The 19096-nt window shown below is 35.0% G+C and overlaps 1 protein-coding gene across 1 annotated transcript in view; it reads left to right on the top strand.

Annotated features, from left to right (window-relative positions):
* Positions 1–19096, top strand: part of RALGAPA1 (Ral GTPase activating protein catalytic subunit alpha 1) — a 343304-nt gene that overhangs the window by 205765 nt on the left and 118443 nt on the right. The window contains exons 28-31 of the mRNA XM_007938553.1: positions 1766–1824; positions 5656–5764; positions 11512–11622; positions 13984–14052. Coding sequence (XP_007936744.1) covers positions 1766–1824; positions 5656–5764; positions 11512–11622; positions 13984–14052 — 348 coding nt within the window. The remainder of the gene's footprint in view (positions 1–1765; positions 1825–5655; positions 5765–11511; positions 11623–13983; positions 14053–19096) is intronic.

Below are 19096 nucleotides of genomic sequence, written 5' to 3'. Positions count from 1 at the left end.
TTTGTAGATTCATGTCTTTTGTCAGAGTGGAAAGTTTCCGGCCTTTATTCTTAAAATATTCTTTCTTTCACTTCTTGGCTGTCATCTCCTGGGATTCCCATGATCCATATATTAGTTCACTTGATGGTATCTGGCATTTTCATTAGATTATCTCAGCGATCTTGATCTTTCTTTGATGTTGTCCTTCAGACTCAGTAATTTTGATTACTAACCCCTAGTTCACTGATTATTACTTTCTCCCAGCTCAAATTTGTTGTCAAGCCTCTAATGAGTTCTTCATTTCAGTTATTGTATATTTATATTCTTGTTTTGCTCTTGTAACATTTTCCTGATTTCATTTTAATTCTCTGTGTTTTCTTTTATTTCTATGAACATGTTTAATAGTGTTATTTTAAATTCTTATAAATCTGCCTGTTATACAGGCATCTATAGAGATAATTTCCCTACTTTCATCTTTGTTTAAATGGACTGTTATTTCCAGTTTATTTGTGCACTGTGATTTTTTCTTTTTTGGTTGAATTTGGGAATTTAGGATATTATAATGTATTCACATTCTCAATTTCTCTATATACAAGGTGTTTTCAAAAGTGTTAATTTCTGCAAGAAACTCTTAGTTGAGTGCAGACTTCAGTCTTTGCTCATTTCTCCTTCCTTTTCTTGTGAAAGCTCTAATTCAGGCTAGTTCAAGGTTTCAGTTTTTCACGTAGCTTGCAGACCTATCAGAAAAGATACACTGATCAGTCCACCCTAAGATGGGCACAATCCTGTCTCTGCTCACTATTCCCTCCGTCACTCTGTGCAAGCTTCAATTCAGGTCAAACCGAGATATCTATCCTTTAGACCACTGCTAGAACAGTTGGAACTTACTCACTAAACAGTACACCAACATGATCTGTTCTATTTACTTTGGAACCAGAAATTGGGTCCTTTTTTAGTGTACAAGAGAACCATGGGTTGGCTGGAACTGCTGCTGGGGCCTCATTGCAGCCGTGTGACTGCCATGCTGGCACAGGGAAGAATAGTAATAGTGGAAAAAGAATCTTTTCCTGATGTTTAAAATTTACCCTTATGTTGTTTCCATTTGTGGCTCATTGCTATAGTCCTTTGCCTACTTTTTCAGAGTTCTTACAGTGTTGAGTACAGATTTCTAGTTGCTTTTCTTGGAGCTTGGTCAGGATATTAGACTTGCTCATGATGCCATCTTCACAGAAGTCCTTCCTAGATTTATCTTTTTTACTTCTTACCTCTCTCAGTATTCTATCTGTGACTCCTTCATAAACTAGTTTTGTTTGTTTGTTTTCCTCTGGCTACTAAACATACACACGCTTTAAGATTCTCTTCTTGGACAATTTCATTCTCTTTACTCTTCCTCTGGAAAATTTTATCTATTTATATAATTTTCAGCATTCTTTTGTACTCATCCCAGAACTCACACATTATTATGCTTTACAGTTACCAAGGAAGAAAAGGACTGGCTTTTAAATGATAATTCCATAAAGTCTTAAAAAGATGTTGTAGCATTGAGCTATTCTACTTTAATTGTCTTATAGTGAGCCTTTGCTGTTGTTGTAATCAGGAAAAAATGGTTATTTTATTAATATAGTTGGACTCGTAATTAAAAATATGTGAGAACAGAGATTTCCTACTTTCACTCTTGTATCTCTAGCATTTTCATAGTGCCTTGCCCATAATAGGTACTTACTATATATTTGTTAAGTGAATGAATGCTTAGGCATTGCTTCTAACTATTTACTCCTTATTTTAGGAACTTATAATCAAAACTGTATTAAGCTCGGCAAGAGATGAGCCATCTGGTCCTGCACGGTAGGGCACATATTCTTAAACTTAAATAACTATTCTTTGTTTGGAATATTGTTTTAGAGTTGATTTAATTGTTATGGTAGTCTGGATTGTTTCAGACCCACAAAAGCTATTCTGATTTCTAAATTTAAATGATTTGATTGATTAAATGCTCTTACTTTTTTGCATGATTTCAATACTGACTTCATTGAAAAAAAAAAAACCTAGTCACCATTTTCAGTAATTTTGTCCTCTATCTATATCTAAAATGATAAGCTTTCATTTTCTTTAGGTACATTTTGCTTTTGCTTCAGATTGAAATTATCACTGTCATTTATGTAGTATCTTGAAATGCAGTAGTACATACCTCATGGGTGTTTGTTAAATTGAATTAAAATATTTTTATTGTAGGAAATACTATATTTAATAAAACAGTATATTTTAATATTTATAAATATCTGACCAGGGTATTTTTATAAAACAGAATGTAATTAATGTTTTAGAGTGGTTTCTTTCTCTGATGTTTTACTAAGAAAAATGAAGTGTTTCCTCTGTTTGACTAAACCTTCCCCAGAAAAGTTGAGATTTAAATCCACAGATTTTCAGTAGTACACCATGGACCTTCTCATCCTCAAAACATCACTTATTTGCATATTTCTTAAAATATATATTTCTACTATATTTTTACACAAATAACACACACCTTCTACATTTGTTCGCCGACCACGCTCACCCCTGGAAAGTAGTTTTGTAAACATGGTATGTTAATTTCTTTTTTTTTCCCCACAGCACCATGTTAAAAAAAAAAATTGGCATTGTGGCACTTTTGAAAATACCTCCCAGTGGGGAGGGAGTGTTGGCAAACAGAAGATGCGTGTTACTTGTGTAAAAATAGGATAATACTATTTCGTTACCTTCATCATTAGTCTTTGTCACTACTCCTTTCATTTACATCTCTGTAAAGCTTCCTCTTTTCTAATCATCTATACATTTTTTGACCTAAAGATCATAAAGATACAGATCATGACTTTGACCAGTTGGATACTAATTCTATCTTTTAAAACTCTTTTTTTCCCCAATAACTAAAAATATTATTGAATGAGCAATTTGGTTAAGTGAGACATAGCTCCAGCTTTTTAATTCAATTGAATTGTTTGTTTTTCACTTAATAACTAAGTTAACTAAAAACAGATCTCATTGAACAAATTCTTTTACATTAATTCCATTTTAATACTATACAGCTACTCCAGAAAATGACAGAGTTGTTCTGAAATACAGTATTCCACTGAATATAAAATGTCTTTTCCATTTTTTTTTTTTTAACATTCATTTCGGGTAATGTTAGGTCCACATTTGCTGATTTTGGATATTATTTTTCTAGCCTTTTCTGTTTATAATGACACCTATTAAGTTTATAAGGTTAATCTTACATTATTTCATTTAATTTTTGTCATTTAATGATTTTAATAACACTGCAAGATAGGTAAGTTACCATCCTACTTTTATAGGAAACTAACACCTAAAGAACTTAACCTTCCCTGTCAGCCAGAAGTAGCAGAGCCATGATTAGAACCCTGGCAGTTTGTCTTTGAGAGCCTTGCTAGATGCATAAGTAATAAGTGGCAGAACCAGGTTTGAACCTAGAGCTTCTGATTCTAGATCTTCTGCGGTTTTTTTTTTTTTTTTAACAACAACAAAAAAACATGTTCCTTTTAAGTGAAAGAATGTGGAAGCCTAAAACATAGCTTACCCAGAGGTAGATCTTGGAATCATTAATACAACACCTGTGTTACAGTCAGTATAGAAAAACCTCAGACATTGAACCTAAGCATGGATTCTACTTGTTTTCCTGTGACTTTCAGGAACGTGAGGTCTTAAAAAAAGTTTAAAACCCCCAATCCCTGATCATTAGTAGTAAATAAAGCCATGCTGGGAATACTATACATTATTTTGACACCTTGGAGAATGTAGGAAGCCTCACTTGGATTGCTGGTGTGAGGTGCCTTCTGTTCTTACTGCTCTCTGTTAAAACAAAAAAACGTTAATCATTTGTGATCCCAGTATCTGCCTGTAATTAACTGAATCCATGGAGATAACTTGCATCACATCTGTGTTCGTTGTTACTTTAGGATTATAGCTCTTTCCAGTGCTGAACCTAAAACTGGGTTATTTAGATCTTGCTGGTAGTTTTGGTAGTAAACAATTTAGTAGCATTAATGCCATGATAGGTGGCTCCCCGCCAGGGAGCGGCCATCTCAGGGAGCTCTGATAGTGTAGTGCCTAAGGCACTTATCTGCTAACCAGAAGGCTGGCGATTCAAACCCACCAGCCGTTCCTTGGAAGGAAGATGGGCAATCTACTTCCGTAGTGATACTGCTTCGGAAACCCAAGGAGGGGTCGCTATGAGTCGGGTCCGACTCGACGGCACATAACAACAACAGACCAAAAAAAAGGGATTTAATATCTTCTCATCCACTATGTTTGGGAGCTCTGGTGGCATAGTGCCTAAGGCATTTGACTGCTAACCAGAAGCCTGGCAGTTCAAACCCACCAGCCACTCCCCTAAAGGAAGGTTGGGCAATCTACTTCTGTAGTGATACCGCCTGGGAAACCCAAAGAGGGGTTGCTATGAGTCAGATCCGACTTAACAGCAGTGAGTTTGAGTTTCATCCCCTATGTTCAGGAAGAAAAATATTTCTGAATTGAGTTGTTCTGAAATACAGTATTCCACTGAATTTAAGTTAAGAATATCAGTGTTAGAAAATACCAGGCATACCAACTGGGAGTTTGTTTTTTTTTTTTTTTTTTTTAATACTTAGATAAAATCTTTACAGTAGTTCCCCCTTATCCGTGGTTTCACTTTCTGTAGCTTCAGTTACCTGTGGTCAACCATGATCCAAAAATATTTAAATTATATGTTACTCTGAGTAGCATGGTGAAATCTTGTACTGTTCCACTCAGTCCAGCAGCAGCTTCCTCCTCCTCTGCTGGGCACAAGTCTGGAAAACACAACTGGGTGAACAGCCCACTCTTCCGGCATCTGACAGGTTAATGCTTCTGGAGCATCCTAAGTACCTGTCATATATATGTATAGGAAAAAACACACTGTATAATAGGGTTAGGTACTATCAGTGGTTTCAAGCATCCACTGGGGTCTTGGGAAGTATCCCCCATGGATAATGGGGGACTACTGTATAAGCATCACAGAAGCCCAAAATTTAAATGCACTTATAGAATTCATGCTGATTCTTCCCAAATAATTCTTCTAGCTAAAATAATGTTTCTAGGGAAACAAAGTCACACAAGACATTAAAGAACAGAAAATAATTTCTATAAGTTCTGTTTCTATTGGATTCTTATAAAATACATAAATTTTTATTGTATTCCCAGTTTGCTTAAAAAAAAAAAAGTTGTGAATAGCTATGTTAAATTTTAAAAGATAAGAAAAATAATATTTGACTTATTCTAGTAGCTTCGTGTTTTTATCTAAGTTATATTAGTGCTTTCAGTAAAATTAATAGTCTTTCCTCTTTGAAAACAGGTTACATATTTTTGGGGGCAGCTTTTTAGCAATATCTAATTTTTAATATGGATTTGTTTGAAAGATCCTATGTGTTATGCTAGCCTGTAATCTGTGCAATAAATTGTAATAGAAAATTAGCTTTGGGATTTAGATGTGTATTCCCCTTCTAATTCTTAGTCACCACTTAATACGTAGAGTAACAAATTCATTGATTCACATGAGCAGTGCATGTTCATTCTATGTCAGTTGGTTGTGGGTATTATTTAGATTGTGGTGATAGTTCATTTTATTTAGTCCTTTTATTTATATCATTATTGTTGACCTTTTCTCAGATGTGTGGCACTTTGCAGTTTAGGTATTTGGATTTGTGAAGAACTAGTCCATGAGTCTCATCATCCTCAAATTAAGGAAGCTCTGAATGTAATTTGTGTCTCCTTAAAGGTAAAAGAAAAAACTGTTAAGTGCTGTATATTAAGATAATATGTTTCCTTAATCCTGACTCTTACCTACACTTGCATTTGGATATCTTTGTAATGACCTGTTTTATCTCAATTCTTATTTAGCTTTGTTCCTAGAATACATATGAATGACTTCTAAAAAGGAAACCAGTCATTTTAAAACATACATTTTTTTTGGTTGTTTATTTGTTTCTAACCAGGGTTTTTGTCATTTACTCCTAGACCTTTGTCACTTTCTGAACTCTTGGGATGTTTCACCTTTTGGCTTTATTACTCTGTTTGAATTCCCCCTTTGTAGCCAGAATAAGATTTGTTCAGAAGTAATAGTCTACTGTTTGGAAAAGCTGAGTTAAAAAAATGGGTATTTTTTAGTTTGTGAAAGGATGTATGCTGTTTTTTCTGTCTTAAGACATGTAGCATTTATACCACCTGCACAGTTCTCTAAACATACAAAGTAAAGTTCCCTGGTGGTCTAGTGGTTAGGATTTGGTGCTCTCTAAATATTCAAAATATCTAATGATTATTGAATAATAATAATATTTATTTAACAGGTATTTCTGAGTCCATACTATGTTTGCTAGGCAGAGTAAGGAATATCAGAATAGGGGGATAAAAAAATTTATAACTCCTACCTTCAAGAGATTAATAATAAAGATTAAAATAAGAGCAATAAAATATAAAAGGATGAAAATACCAAATGAATGGTATAAAGTGCTGATTGAGTCCAGAGAAGGAAGGTGTCACTTTGACTTAGATGGGTGTCAGGGAAGATTTTGAAAAAGAGGAGGCATCTCAATCTTGGCTTGAAGAATTGGATGCAGTTTGGACATAAGAGTGATAAGCTTAAGAATGTTGACTTTATTCTTTAGCTATTAGAGAGTCATGAAAGGGTTTTAAGCACAGAGAGTGTCAGGATCAGAACTAAGCTTTAGAAGATTAATTTGGAAGTATTGTTCATAGGACATTGGAAAAGTGGAAAGACAAATAACTAGATTAGTAGTTTTTTAGCTGTTGGAGAAATCCAGGTAAGAGAAAATGAAATAAAACTTTAATAAAGATAGTCCAAACAGGAGTTCCGGTAAGATGGCAGAATAGGCAGAAAGACTGCACAGACCCTCTTCAACAAAGAAAAGGGAAACCAATTAATACAGATACAGAAGATAATCCTGGACCCCTTAGTCTTGAAGGGAAGGATTTAGAAGTGGACTAAACTCCAACTAGCAGAAGAATTTGCATGAAAACACCAAAAAAGGAGACATATGGAGCTGCGATCCAGCAGTGATCCTGAAGGCACAGATAACTTAGGTATTGCCGAGTGGTGGTAGGACCTAAAAATTAACCTAAAAATCAGCCCTGTTAGCCAGGGACTGTACAGAGGACTGCTCTGGTGGCTGGTGAATAAAAGGGGAAGCAGCGAAGAGGAAGGTGGGCTGAGCAGTGGACTTTTGTCTGTCTGGAGGGCACAGACATTTTGATTGTTTACAAGCAGTTGGATATTTAAAGCAACAGCGTTCTCCCAGATTTCTGGGACTTAAGAACAGGCTCCACTTGCTGGGAACCACAAGAACATTCAGGATGCAGACTACTGGAAAGGTGCGACATTCCCCTTGTTACTCTTATACCTACACCCTCTTGGTGAATGGAGGTACGGCCGTCCCTCACTCCCACCCGCCTTGTGGACCAGCAGGAATTCCATTCCAGTGTCTGTGCTCGGACAGAGCCTGGGTGCCCTACCCTGCCCTGCCCTGATTTCTTTTTTCCTTTTCCTGTTTTTTAGTTTTCGTCTGTTTTAAAACTACTATTATTATTATTACTTTTGTCCTTTTTACTATTCTTTATTCTTCTCCTCCCAGGTTCTAGTTTTCAGCTTTTTTTCTTTTCCCTGTTCCTGGTTGCAATATTTTTTTTTCCTTTATCATGGTTTACCCTGTTCCTTATTTTTCTTTTTGCACTTTTCCCATTTTTTTTTTTCATTATTCTCCTTCTCTACCTTTTTTCTCTTATTGCCCTCTTCTCAGATATTGCGGTTTTTTAATTCTTTTTCTTTTTCTCTTTTTTCTTTTTTTTTTTGGTTACAGTTCCTGTGTGATTACACAGTGTTTTTTTGTCCATTTGCTTTTACTTTTTTGATGGTTATTCAATTGTTATTTTTGTCTGAGTGGAAGACAGCAACAGTCCCCATATAACACAACTATGCCCACACTTCCTGTAGCTTCACTACTGAGTAAGAGCCACCACTTCTTTCTCCACCAATGGGCCAATGATAAACAACCACCAAGAAGAGCCTGACTCACCCTTGGCTGCTCTTCACAAACAGTTAACAGAGATCTAAATACAACAACTCCACAATGTCTCAGAGACAACAGACCATCGCAGTCCACAGTCCACGCAAAGAAGCAAGATAAAGTCGTATAAACAAGGGAGCAGGATACAGACCCAGAACACATCCCTGGGGAAGAAGCAGCATTGCAACTCTCTGATAAGGAATTCAAAAGAATTATCTTTAGGTATCTTCAAAGGACTGAGAGACAGACTAAGGAAAACACAGACAAAACTCTGGAAGAATTTTGGAAGAAAATACAAGAACAAAATGACAAAATAAGTGAAAAATTAGAAATGATTCTAAATCTACAAATAGAAATCTAGAAGATTAATACTAAATTGTCAGAAATAGGTAACACATTGAAAGGGCAAAGGAGTAGAATTGATTCTATGGAAGACAGAATTAATGAGATTGGAGACGAATATCTAAATACTTATTTGGAAAGGGATCAATCAGAAAAAAGATCAAAACAAAATGAAGAAAGCCTAAGGTTCATGTAGGATACTATCAAAAGGAATAACTTATGTGTCATTGGAATTCCAGAACAGGGAGAGAAGAAGAAAACTGCAGAGAAAATTGTCAAAGATTTCTTGGAGGAGAACATCCCTGATATAATGAAAGATGAGAATATATCCATTCAGGAAGTCCATCAAACCCCAAATAGGATAGACCCCCAAACGAAAATCACCAAGACATATCATCATCAAACTCATCAAAACCAAAGACAAAGAAAGAATCCTGAAAGCTGCACAGGAAAAACAAAAAGTTATTTACAAAGGATAACCAGTAAGAATAAGCTCTGATTTCTCAGCAGAAACCATGCAAGTGAGAAGGCAATGAGATGGTATATGTAAAACCCTGAAAGACAAAATTTTCAACCAAGAATTATACAGCTGGCAAAATTGTCCCTCAAATATGATGGTGAAATTAGAAGATTTCCAGATAAGCAGAAACTAAGGGAATTTGTTAAAACCAGACCAACCTTACAAGAGATACTAAAGGGAGTCCTTTTAACAGAGAACCAAAAATAGCAAACAACAACCGACCATTAATACACAAGATGACATAACCCAGAAACCACAACTATGGACTTATCCAAAGTAAAATAAGCCTATAAGACTGTGAACAGGGAACCAGAGACATCAATTGGCAAATGAGGACAAGTACAAACCAAAAAGACGGAAAAGACTGTGTAGTTACAGAACTTCTAGATGGTGAGGAAGTCAAGAGAGTTGCAAGATAGAATGGTGTATTCCAAACTTGGGAGAAAATTATAAATCACAGGGTAACCTCCAAGAAAAATGATAAACCTTCACATCACAATAAAAAAGGGGACAAGCACAAATATTCAGCAAATACTTTAACAACACCAATTAAGGAAATGATAACATGATTCATAAACATAATGAGCTCGGCACAAAAAATAATATGGAACAAAGCAACCAGGGGCACCATGAAAAAACACATAACAAAATGACAGCAACCAATTCATATGTGTCAGTAGTTACACTGAATGTTAATGGATTAAATGCATCACTCAAGAGATGGAGAGTTGCAGATTGGATAAGAAAACAAAATCCATCAATATGCTGTCTACAAGAGACAGACCTTAGCGACAAACACAAAAATAGACTAAAAATCAAAGGTTGGAAAAAGATATATCAAGCAAATGGCAACTGTAAAAGAGCAGGAGTGGTAATATTAATTTCTGATCTAACTGACTTTAAGACAAAAACCACCATACATGACAAGGAAGGACATTATATAATGATTAAAGGATCAATTGAACAAGAATAACGTAGAATCTGCAAAACACCGCATAATGTGGATGAACTAGGAGGACATTATGTTGAGTGAAATAAGTCAATCACAGAAGGACAAATATTGTATTAGTCTGTTATTGTGAAAGTTAAGGAAAAGTTTATCTATGGAAGGAAATTTTCTTTGCTAGTTACCAGGGGTGGAACGGGATGGGAGGAACACTATTAAATAGGTAGAGATAAATATTGATTTGGGTGAAGAGAAGGGCAGTGTACCAAATGTGAGTGATCAACATGTGGCATTGAGAAAGAGGAAGACAGAGAGGTACATGGGAGGTACAGACAACAAAGATGAACCCTTTGTACATACTGCATTGCCAGTGAAGGCAAACATGGGTATATGGGTGGATAGCTGGGTGACAGGCTATACTATTAGGTATGTGTATGTAGCGGGGAGTGTACCCAAGACAATATATAGGGTTGGCAGACAGTGATCCTATAAGTGTATTTTTATGATCTGTAAGAATTCCCAGGTGTATAGTAGGGCTGACAAGGGACAAGATGTAGTCACTTCTTGGTCACAACCAGCTACCCAGAGTGACTGACTAGTTGAACTGGTGGGGTTGGGACCATAGTCGCAGGGGACATCAAACTCAATTGGCTTAACATACTACACAAAACATTGTTCCACTTCCTACTTTGGCGAGTACCGACTGGGATCTTAAAAGCTTGCAAGCAGCCATCTAGATGCAATGATGGGTCTCTCCTCGTCCAGAGCAAAGAATGAAGATAACCAAAGATTCATGGAAACAATTAGTCCTAGTGACTGGTACACCACGCTATCCACAGCCTATACGAGTATGAGACCAGAAGAACTACATAGTGTCCGGCTACCACTGTCAGTCACTCAGAGGACGATCTGTGTAGGAGATCCTGTATAGAGAGGGAGAACAATGTAGAACAAAACTCAAATCATTTGGGAAAAAAGAAAAAAGGGGACCAGGTTTGCTGGTCTGATAGAGCCTGATAGAACCACTGAGACTGTGGCCACTAGCTGCCCTTCAGGTCTGGAATTGAACCCATACCTGTGGCTTCCAGCCAAAGAAAAGACAGGCATATGAATTGAACATTTACCTGAATTAGATACACTCCTTGGAGAGAACAATCATGGGAGATACAAGATCTGTTTATGCACAGGGAGACAGCTCACGGGGCAAGAGTGTACCGAGGGATGGACAGGGGAGAGGTAACTATCAGGAGGAAGTGGGAAGGGAGCTATTGCATTGGGGTAAATTGTGGTCAATGTCATTTGACAAAGTGTATGTGAACTGATGTATGGAAAGTGAATTTGCTCTGTAAATTTTCACCCAAATCACAATAAAACAAACAAATAAATAATATTTTTTTTTTTTTAAAGTCCAAACATAACAAAGAGAAAGTAAAGTTTCATGTGACTTTAGAATGTATTGTGATTATTAGGTTTTTTTTCAACTATAGGTTTATTTTTGTAATTTTTTCAGTAAACACCCATCATAAATGTAGTATGACATAAAGAAACATTTAAAATTTTAAATTTTTCAGTAGTTAATGGAGTGACAAATAGTTCAGAAAGAATTCTTTTATAATAATTATTTGTTGTTATTGCAGTTTACTAACAAAACAGTAGCCCACGTAGCTTGCAACACGCTTCACATGCTGGTTCACTATGTACCTAGACTTAAGATTTACCAGCCTGATTCGCCCTTGAAAATTATTCAAGTAAGTAATATGTTATTTATTTTTTAACTCTGTTAGAGACTTTAGATTTGAATACCTTGAAATATAAAATTACATCATAATTTTCTTTAAATTATGCATAACTAAATTAGCACCCATAGCGGTTTTCTGAAATACCAAAGTTTATGATAGTTCTTGGTATTGTTAGGAAGTTGTTTTCCTTCTTTTGGACAAAGTAAAAGAAGTAATTTTCATTAATTGTAGTGAAAATTAAATGTCACACACAAACTTGAAAATACTTGCCGTTATCTTTGTAAATATGTATTCAGCATCATTAACTTTGTTTCCTCTCTTTGGCAATGAAAACATGCTGTCTTTCCAGTTACAGGACAGAATTTTGAATACTTCCTTCTTCTAATCCATTGTCTCCTCTATTTCCTACTACACCTGACTTAATCATTTCTTTCTTGAGATACTGTAATACCCTTCTAGCTGGTTTCCTTGCTTCTAAGGTTTTCCTCCCAAGTCATCATTCGTGTTCACATGACTCTTAACATGTCACTTCCCTACAATAAAAACAAAGCAGAATTCCTGAGTGGTTTTCCTCTGCCTGTAAAACAAGGCCCTAATTCTTTTGCTGGGAATTCAAGACCTCCAGATGATGACTTAACCTATTTTTCCAAGATCACTTACTGCTTTCTTTGAAATACCAGGTAGTCAGGCAACTGAGTCTGCTTGTTGTCACTCAGACATACTTATCACTCTCTTCTTCCTACTCGAAATACTCTGTTCCTTCTGTCTACCCTCTCATCTTTCAGATATTAGCTTAAACACGATCTCCTCAAAATAATAATAATAATCTTTATAGTCTTCATATACTTGTAGCATTTTTAGGAAACATGGAAACTAATATTTATTAAGTATCTACCATGTACTATACCAGTCACCTTTTCATAAGTTATCTTATTTAATTCTTAAAAGTTTTTTGAGGTAGGTTATTACTTTCTCTTCCAATTTTTTTAAGATGAGAACTGAGGGTTTAGTATACATGAAGTCGCAAGCTGACAGAGCAAAACAAAGTTTAAATCCAAGTCTGAAGTTTTTAACTCCAGGTTTTTTTCTCTTAACCATGTTGGCAGCGTCTCTTACAGCATTTATTATTTTTGTGTATAATATTATAAGCTCCTTTAAGACAAGGGCATTTTTTTTCTTAACATTTTTTATGCTTAGGATAACTTAGGGCAATCTACTTCTGTAGTGATACTGCCTTGGAAACCCAAGGAGAGGTCGCTATTAGTCAGGTCCAACTCGACAGCACATAACAACAACAATTAAATGAAAAAGTGAAATCCCAAAATGGTTACTTGTTTACAGAGTTAAGAGTGGAAGCCCTATTGTATTACCAGTATTAAGCAAATGCATGTAATATACTATTGAATGAGCCTTTTCTATACAGTAAAATCAGTGGGATTGCCTTGTTTTTCCAGATCTCACAAATTTTCCACCTTTAATAGTACAGTCTTACCACCTTTCTGTCACTCTCTATTATTGGAAAATATTTGAGTTTTCCTTCTTTGACAGGTTTCTGCCTTACACAGATTCCAGCTTTCACAGGTTTTACTGTATATTAAGAGGAATTTTTCTATTTAATGCACTGACGCAATAATTTATAAAAATTTAATAGCGTACCAGAAAACCCCAATAAATTTACTTCTGTACTTATTTAACATAGCCATAGAAAATTGAATGAGACCAAGTGAATTTCCAAAGTAAATGGTGTATGAGTATTTTTGCCTTATTTAATAAGTCTTTTAAAATGTTATTTCATATTGTCTATCACATTTATTTATATAATATTCAGTGTATCTATTAAATAAAAAAGCCAGGTTATAAAACTGCCTTTTAAAAAAGCACATATATGTACATAGAAAGGTATACATCTAGAGTTCTTGAGTTCCAAGCTAAAGGATATGGGCCTTGTTTTATAGAAAGGAAAGACAACACTTTTCTTAAGGTCATAGGATTGCAAATTGGTTTTTATATCTTTTTTTGTTTGTCTGTCTGTCTATATCTTCTAATTTTACTATGATTAACTTATATTATTTTTGTGTTTAAATATATTGATTCACACCCCTACCCTGAATTGAATTTGGAAAAAATCCATCTATAATTGATATATCATATATAATTTTGGTTGTGCATATGAAGATTATAAATGATTGATATAGGTCAATGTACTTGAAAGCTTACCTTTTAACAATTGCTCTGAAACAACAATGTTGGTGTAATTTGGATAAATTTAAAGCAATAGATTTTCTATCACTTTCACACTTAACAGTTTAAGTTTTAGGATGTTCCATTAATTTACCACATTTTAAGCTCAATTTTTATTTTTCCCTACAGATTCTAATAGCCACTATCACCCATCTTTTGCCAAGTACAGAAGCTTCATCTTATGAAATGGACAAGAGGGTAATTTAAATTTTATTTGATGTTTAATATGTGGTTATCTAGTAAAATATATTTTTCAAAATTTTAAAGTTGTATGTATTTACGTAGTAAACATCAGTTGATCTTATTTTTTATAACACTGTAGTGTGATATAGGAATCCTGGTGGCACAGTCATTAAGTGCTTGACTGCTAACCAAAAGGTTGGCAGTTTGAACCTAGCAGCTACTCCACAGGAGAATGATGTGTCTGTCTGTCCCTGTAAAGGTTACAGCCTTGGGAACCATTTGGAGCAGTTCTGCCCTGTTTCACAGACTTACTTCTGAGTCAGAACTGAATGCAGGACAATAGATTTATTTGATTTTCAATATTTTTAATTAGGTATTTCCATTATTTATGTGTAACTAAATTATATTTTAGTTCAAAATGTTCATGGCCATTTGATCCAGGGGAAAAAAAAAAAAAACGAGCTCACTGCTACCAATAAAGTCATCAAATCTCAGTGTTGTCCTGTCTACTTATGCTTGAAGATTATTAATAATGAGGACTTCATCAACTCTGAAAACAACCACTCATACATTGTATAACTGTCTTTGATAAAATGTATAGATACTTCAAGTAAGGACAGTATAGCTAGTACATAGGAGTATGTCACTTGGGGAAGACATTCCCTCTGACTGCCCAAAAGTTCTGCAAGGTGATATATAACTCAGTATATTATGAGAGTTCTTTAATTATTTCAGAAAGTACATATTTTTATTATAGTATTTTTATTTGGTTTCTCTTTATAGTTTCTATATCTTTCCTCAAATTCTCTTCATCCATTATACCCATGTTCTCTTACAGATTCTTTAACATATTTATCATAGTTATTTTTAAATCCTTATCTACTAAATCTAAATCTGGGTCTTCTCTAAATCTGTTTCTATTAAATTTATTTTCTCTTGAGTAGATGGTTTCATTTTCCTGTTTCTTCATTTGTCTGTTAATTTTTTTTGTTATATACCAAACATTATGAGAGTAACATGTTATAGAGACCTTACATCGATGCTGCCAAGTATGGTAGCTATTGGCCACATATAACTTTGAAGTTAAATAAAATAAGTTTACATTAAATATTTAATTCCTTGTTCACATTAGCCACATTTCAAGTTCTCAGTAGCCACATGTGGTTGATTAGTGGCTGCCATATTGAACAGTGCAAATGTAGACATACCACCATTACGCAAAGTTCTATTAGAGAGGGCTGCACTAGATTTTGTTAATTTCCTCTGAAAATTATTTTTTTCCTTCCCATTGTCACTTCCTGATCTTGAGTTCTGTTCTGTAAATGTCCAGATCTCTTAATCATACTGTGTTAAAATTTCAAATATTAATTTATAGAACTCTGAAGCTGTAATTTTGTTTCTGTGCTTATTCCCAGTTGTTTCCTTTTGTTACTTACATGTCTTCCATACTTTTGTTCTTTCCATATTTTTTCTTCTGTCGTCCGTATCACTGATTTCATGAGTTTACCTCAGAATTTTTTCTTCCTTTTTGTATTCAGTTTAAAACCCATTTGATCAGGTTATATAACTCTTGATAAACATTCTTTGTCTTTAAAAGATACATGTACTTCATTCTTAGCCAGAAGCCCCTCATTTTAACACCTTAGACTATGGTCTAGGTTTTGAAATCCAGTTTGTGAACAATACCTGGATAACTGTTAGTTACTCTCCCAGATCATCTTTGTTCCACAGGCCTCGACATTAATATGAGAAATCTCTGCCATCAAGTTTTTGTTCCCGGTCCACTTACTTCAGTAAACATTTATTGAGCACAAAGTACGTGTGTGATATTTTGCTGGGCACTAATAAAATAAATAGTCTCTGGTCTTAAGGAATTTAAAGATTAGAGAGACGGGAGGCAATAGTATAATAAATATGTATTATAAAAATGTATAAAATACAAGGTAGGATGGAGGCAGAAGTAATTAACTATCAGGAGGAGTGATGACTTATTTACAGAATAATTCTTTGAAGATTGATAGGGTTTTCTACATTAATGGAGACAAGGGCTGGAGATAAGAGAGTTATTCCAAGTGGAGAGGATAAGAACTATAAAATCACAGAAGTGTAAAATAGCATGCTGTGTTTGGGGAAAACGATAAGCACTTATATTTTAGTGTGTAAAGTGCAAGATGGAAATGAGGAGAAAATGAGGCTTCAGAGAAAAAAGGGGGCCAGGTTCAAAGGGCTCTGGATATCATGCTAAGAACCTTAGACTTTTTTGAGTTCTTTAAATGTTTTATATACAATGAAATACCATTTTTGTGAAAGATCTCTTGAGAAAGTAGGAAAGTTAATAGGAGTAGGTTGGTAATTGTTGTAACAATCATATCTACAAGAGTTGATGACATTCTGAACTAAAGGAATGGAGATATTCACAATTAAGGAATACAGAAAAAAGAACAGAGTTGTTGGGGGAAGATTAATTTCCATTTTCATTGTGTTGTGTGTAAGGAGTAAGTTAATATCCAGGTAGAGGCCACCAGTAAAGCAATTACACACTTAAACTGTGAGGCTGGAGATAAAATTTTGTTTCATTGTCATCATTTGAGTAGTTTTAAGACTATAGGAATATATGAGATTGGAAGACATTATGGAGTAAGAAGAATTAGTAAAGTGTAGCACCTTGAGGAATACCAGTAATTAAAGAGCAGGTTGTTATTATTGTTGTTGTTGTTGTTGTTGTTATGTGCCGTCGAGTCGGACCCGACTCATAGCAACCCCTTCTTGGGTTTCTGAGGCAGTATCACTACGGAAGTAGATTGCCCAACGTTCCTTCCAAGGAGTGGCTGGTGGGTTTGAACCACTAGCCTTCTGGTTACCAGTCAAGTGCCTTTAGGCACTATGCTACCAGAGCTCTTAAAGAGCAGGTAGAGGAAGAGAATTCGGGAAAAGTAACTGAGAACGACTAGTTGGAGAAGCAGAAAGAGGTCAAGATCCAGGAAAGCGTTATATGACACTGAAGTTATTACATTATTATAATAGTCCCCAGTATGCTTTTTTTATTTCAAGTCTTATCATTTGAAATCTTAGTTTTGTCCTTATACAAATCGTAAGAAGCAATAATGGCAGGTTTGAACTAATACAGGTACTCAGTCTTATCCTGGATATATGTCTGAGATAAATAACACACTGTTCAATTTACCATTTTAATCCTACATACCAGCCATCTCTATTCCACTTAACAGGAACTTAGCATTGAGCATGACTTATCTTCCTTGAACCAGTAGCATATTTCTTTAAATTCCTCCAGTATGCTTTTTTATGAACCTAAGCATCTTTAGAATGTCTGCCTTCTCTCTCTGGGACAAACATCAGAATTTTATTTAACTCCCCTGGTTCTTCTCAGAGGCACTGTGTTGTATTCCAATACTTTAAATTCTCTTGAGTCAGGTTTTGATTACCTTCTGTCTTAATAGAAGTTTTATATAGGGCAGGATTTTTTAGAAGATTTTTCTTAATGGATTTTCATAATTGGTGGATGCACCCTTACAAATATTTAGAGATAAATTTAATAAAAGAATAAAGTAAAAAGAATATTTATATAGTGACTTTATTAAATCATGTGACAGCGCATTACTTCACTTCAGAACAGCCTTATAGTTTTGATAGACACTATTTTCATCCTCTTTTTTTCAGAGAAAATTGGAACTCACAGAGATTAAATAAGTTACCCAAATTCATACAATGATTAGTAAATAACAGAATCAGAACTGGAGACTGATTGGCTGGCTGACATAAAAATTAATGTTCTAATTTGATTTAGATACATCTGAACTTTCATTTGAGTTTGAAATTAGAATTGTTTTTCTGTTCACATAATTTCAGATTAACAGAAAATATGCAAGAATAGTACAAAGAATTCTTCATGCTATTTATCACATTTTATCCCTCTGTGTATACGTTTGTATGTATGTGTGTGTGTAAAAAACAAAACCAGACCCACTCCATCAAGTCGCTTCCAAATTATAGTGACCCAATAGAACAGAGTACAATTCCCCTATAGGATTTCCAGTGTTGTAAATCTTTATAGTACAGACTGCCTCATCTTTCCCCTGTGGAGTGGCTGGTGGGTTCAAACTGTCAACCTTTTGGTTAGTAGCCAGATGCATTAATCACTATGTCACTAGAGGGAGAGAGACAAAAAAATGTTTATATTGGTTTTAGAGGTTTTTTGTCAGTTGGTTTGTTTTAAATCAAGTCATTCTCTTACATAACTGCAGTACAGTTATGCGCAGTGGAACATGAACATTGATACATTATTATTATCTAATCTATAAATCTTATTTAGATTTTGCCAGTTGTCTCAATAACATTCTCTATAGCAAAAGGAAATCTCAAATTTTGTGTTGTATTCAGTCATATCTCTTCACTCTCCTATAATCTAGAGCAGTTCTTAAATCTTTCAGTGTTTCATCACCTTGGCATTTTTACAAGTGTATTTCAATTATTGTATAGAAAGTTCCTCGATTTGGATTTATCTGGTATGTCATCATTATTAGATTTAAGTTATGCATTTTTGGCAGGAATACTTTAGAAGTTTTTGTGTAATTCTCAGTATAGCATATTAAGACCATAGATGTCAATTTGTCCTGTTACTGATAGTGTTAACTTCAATAACTTCCTTAAAGGGGTATCTGCCAGGTTTCTTCATTGTAAAGCTTATTATTTTACCCTTTCTGCTTAAATAACTTGTGGGAAGATACTTTGAGACTATATAAATATCTGTTACTCTTTTAAATTACACTGACTGGTTTTGCTAAGCATCAATGACTCTTGAATTAATTATTGTTGTGTTGTTGTTGTTAAGTGCCGTTGAGTCGTTTCCGACCCATAGCGACCCCATGCACAGCAGAACGAAAGACTGCCCGATCCCGCGCCAGCCCCACAATCCCTGCTATACTTGAGCCCATCATCGCAGCCACCGTATCAATCCATCTCCTTGAAGGCCTCCCCCTCTTTCGTCGACCCTCCACCCTACCAAGCATGACATCCTTCTCCAGGGAATGGTCCCTTCTTA

The sequence above is a fragment of the Orycteropus afer genome, unplaced genomic scaffold (genome assembly GCF_000298275.1).
Source record: "Orycteropus afer afer isolate SDZICR_OR568_19922 unplaced genomic scaffold, OryAfe1.0 scaffold00051, whole genome shotgun sequence".
Classification (NCBI taxonomy): Eukaryota; Metazoa; Chordata; class Mammalia; order Tubulidentata; family Orycteropodidae; genus Orycteropus; species Orycteropus afer.
Note: the sequence above shows the minus strand (reverse complement) of the source record. Positions and strands in the feature narration are given on the sequence as shown.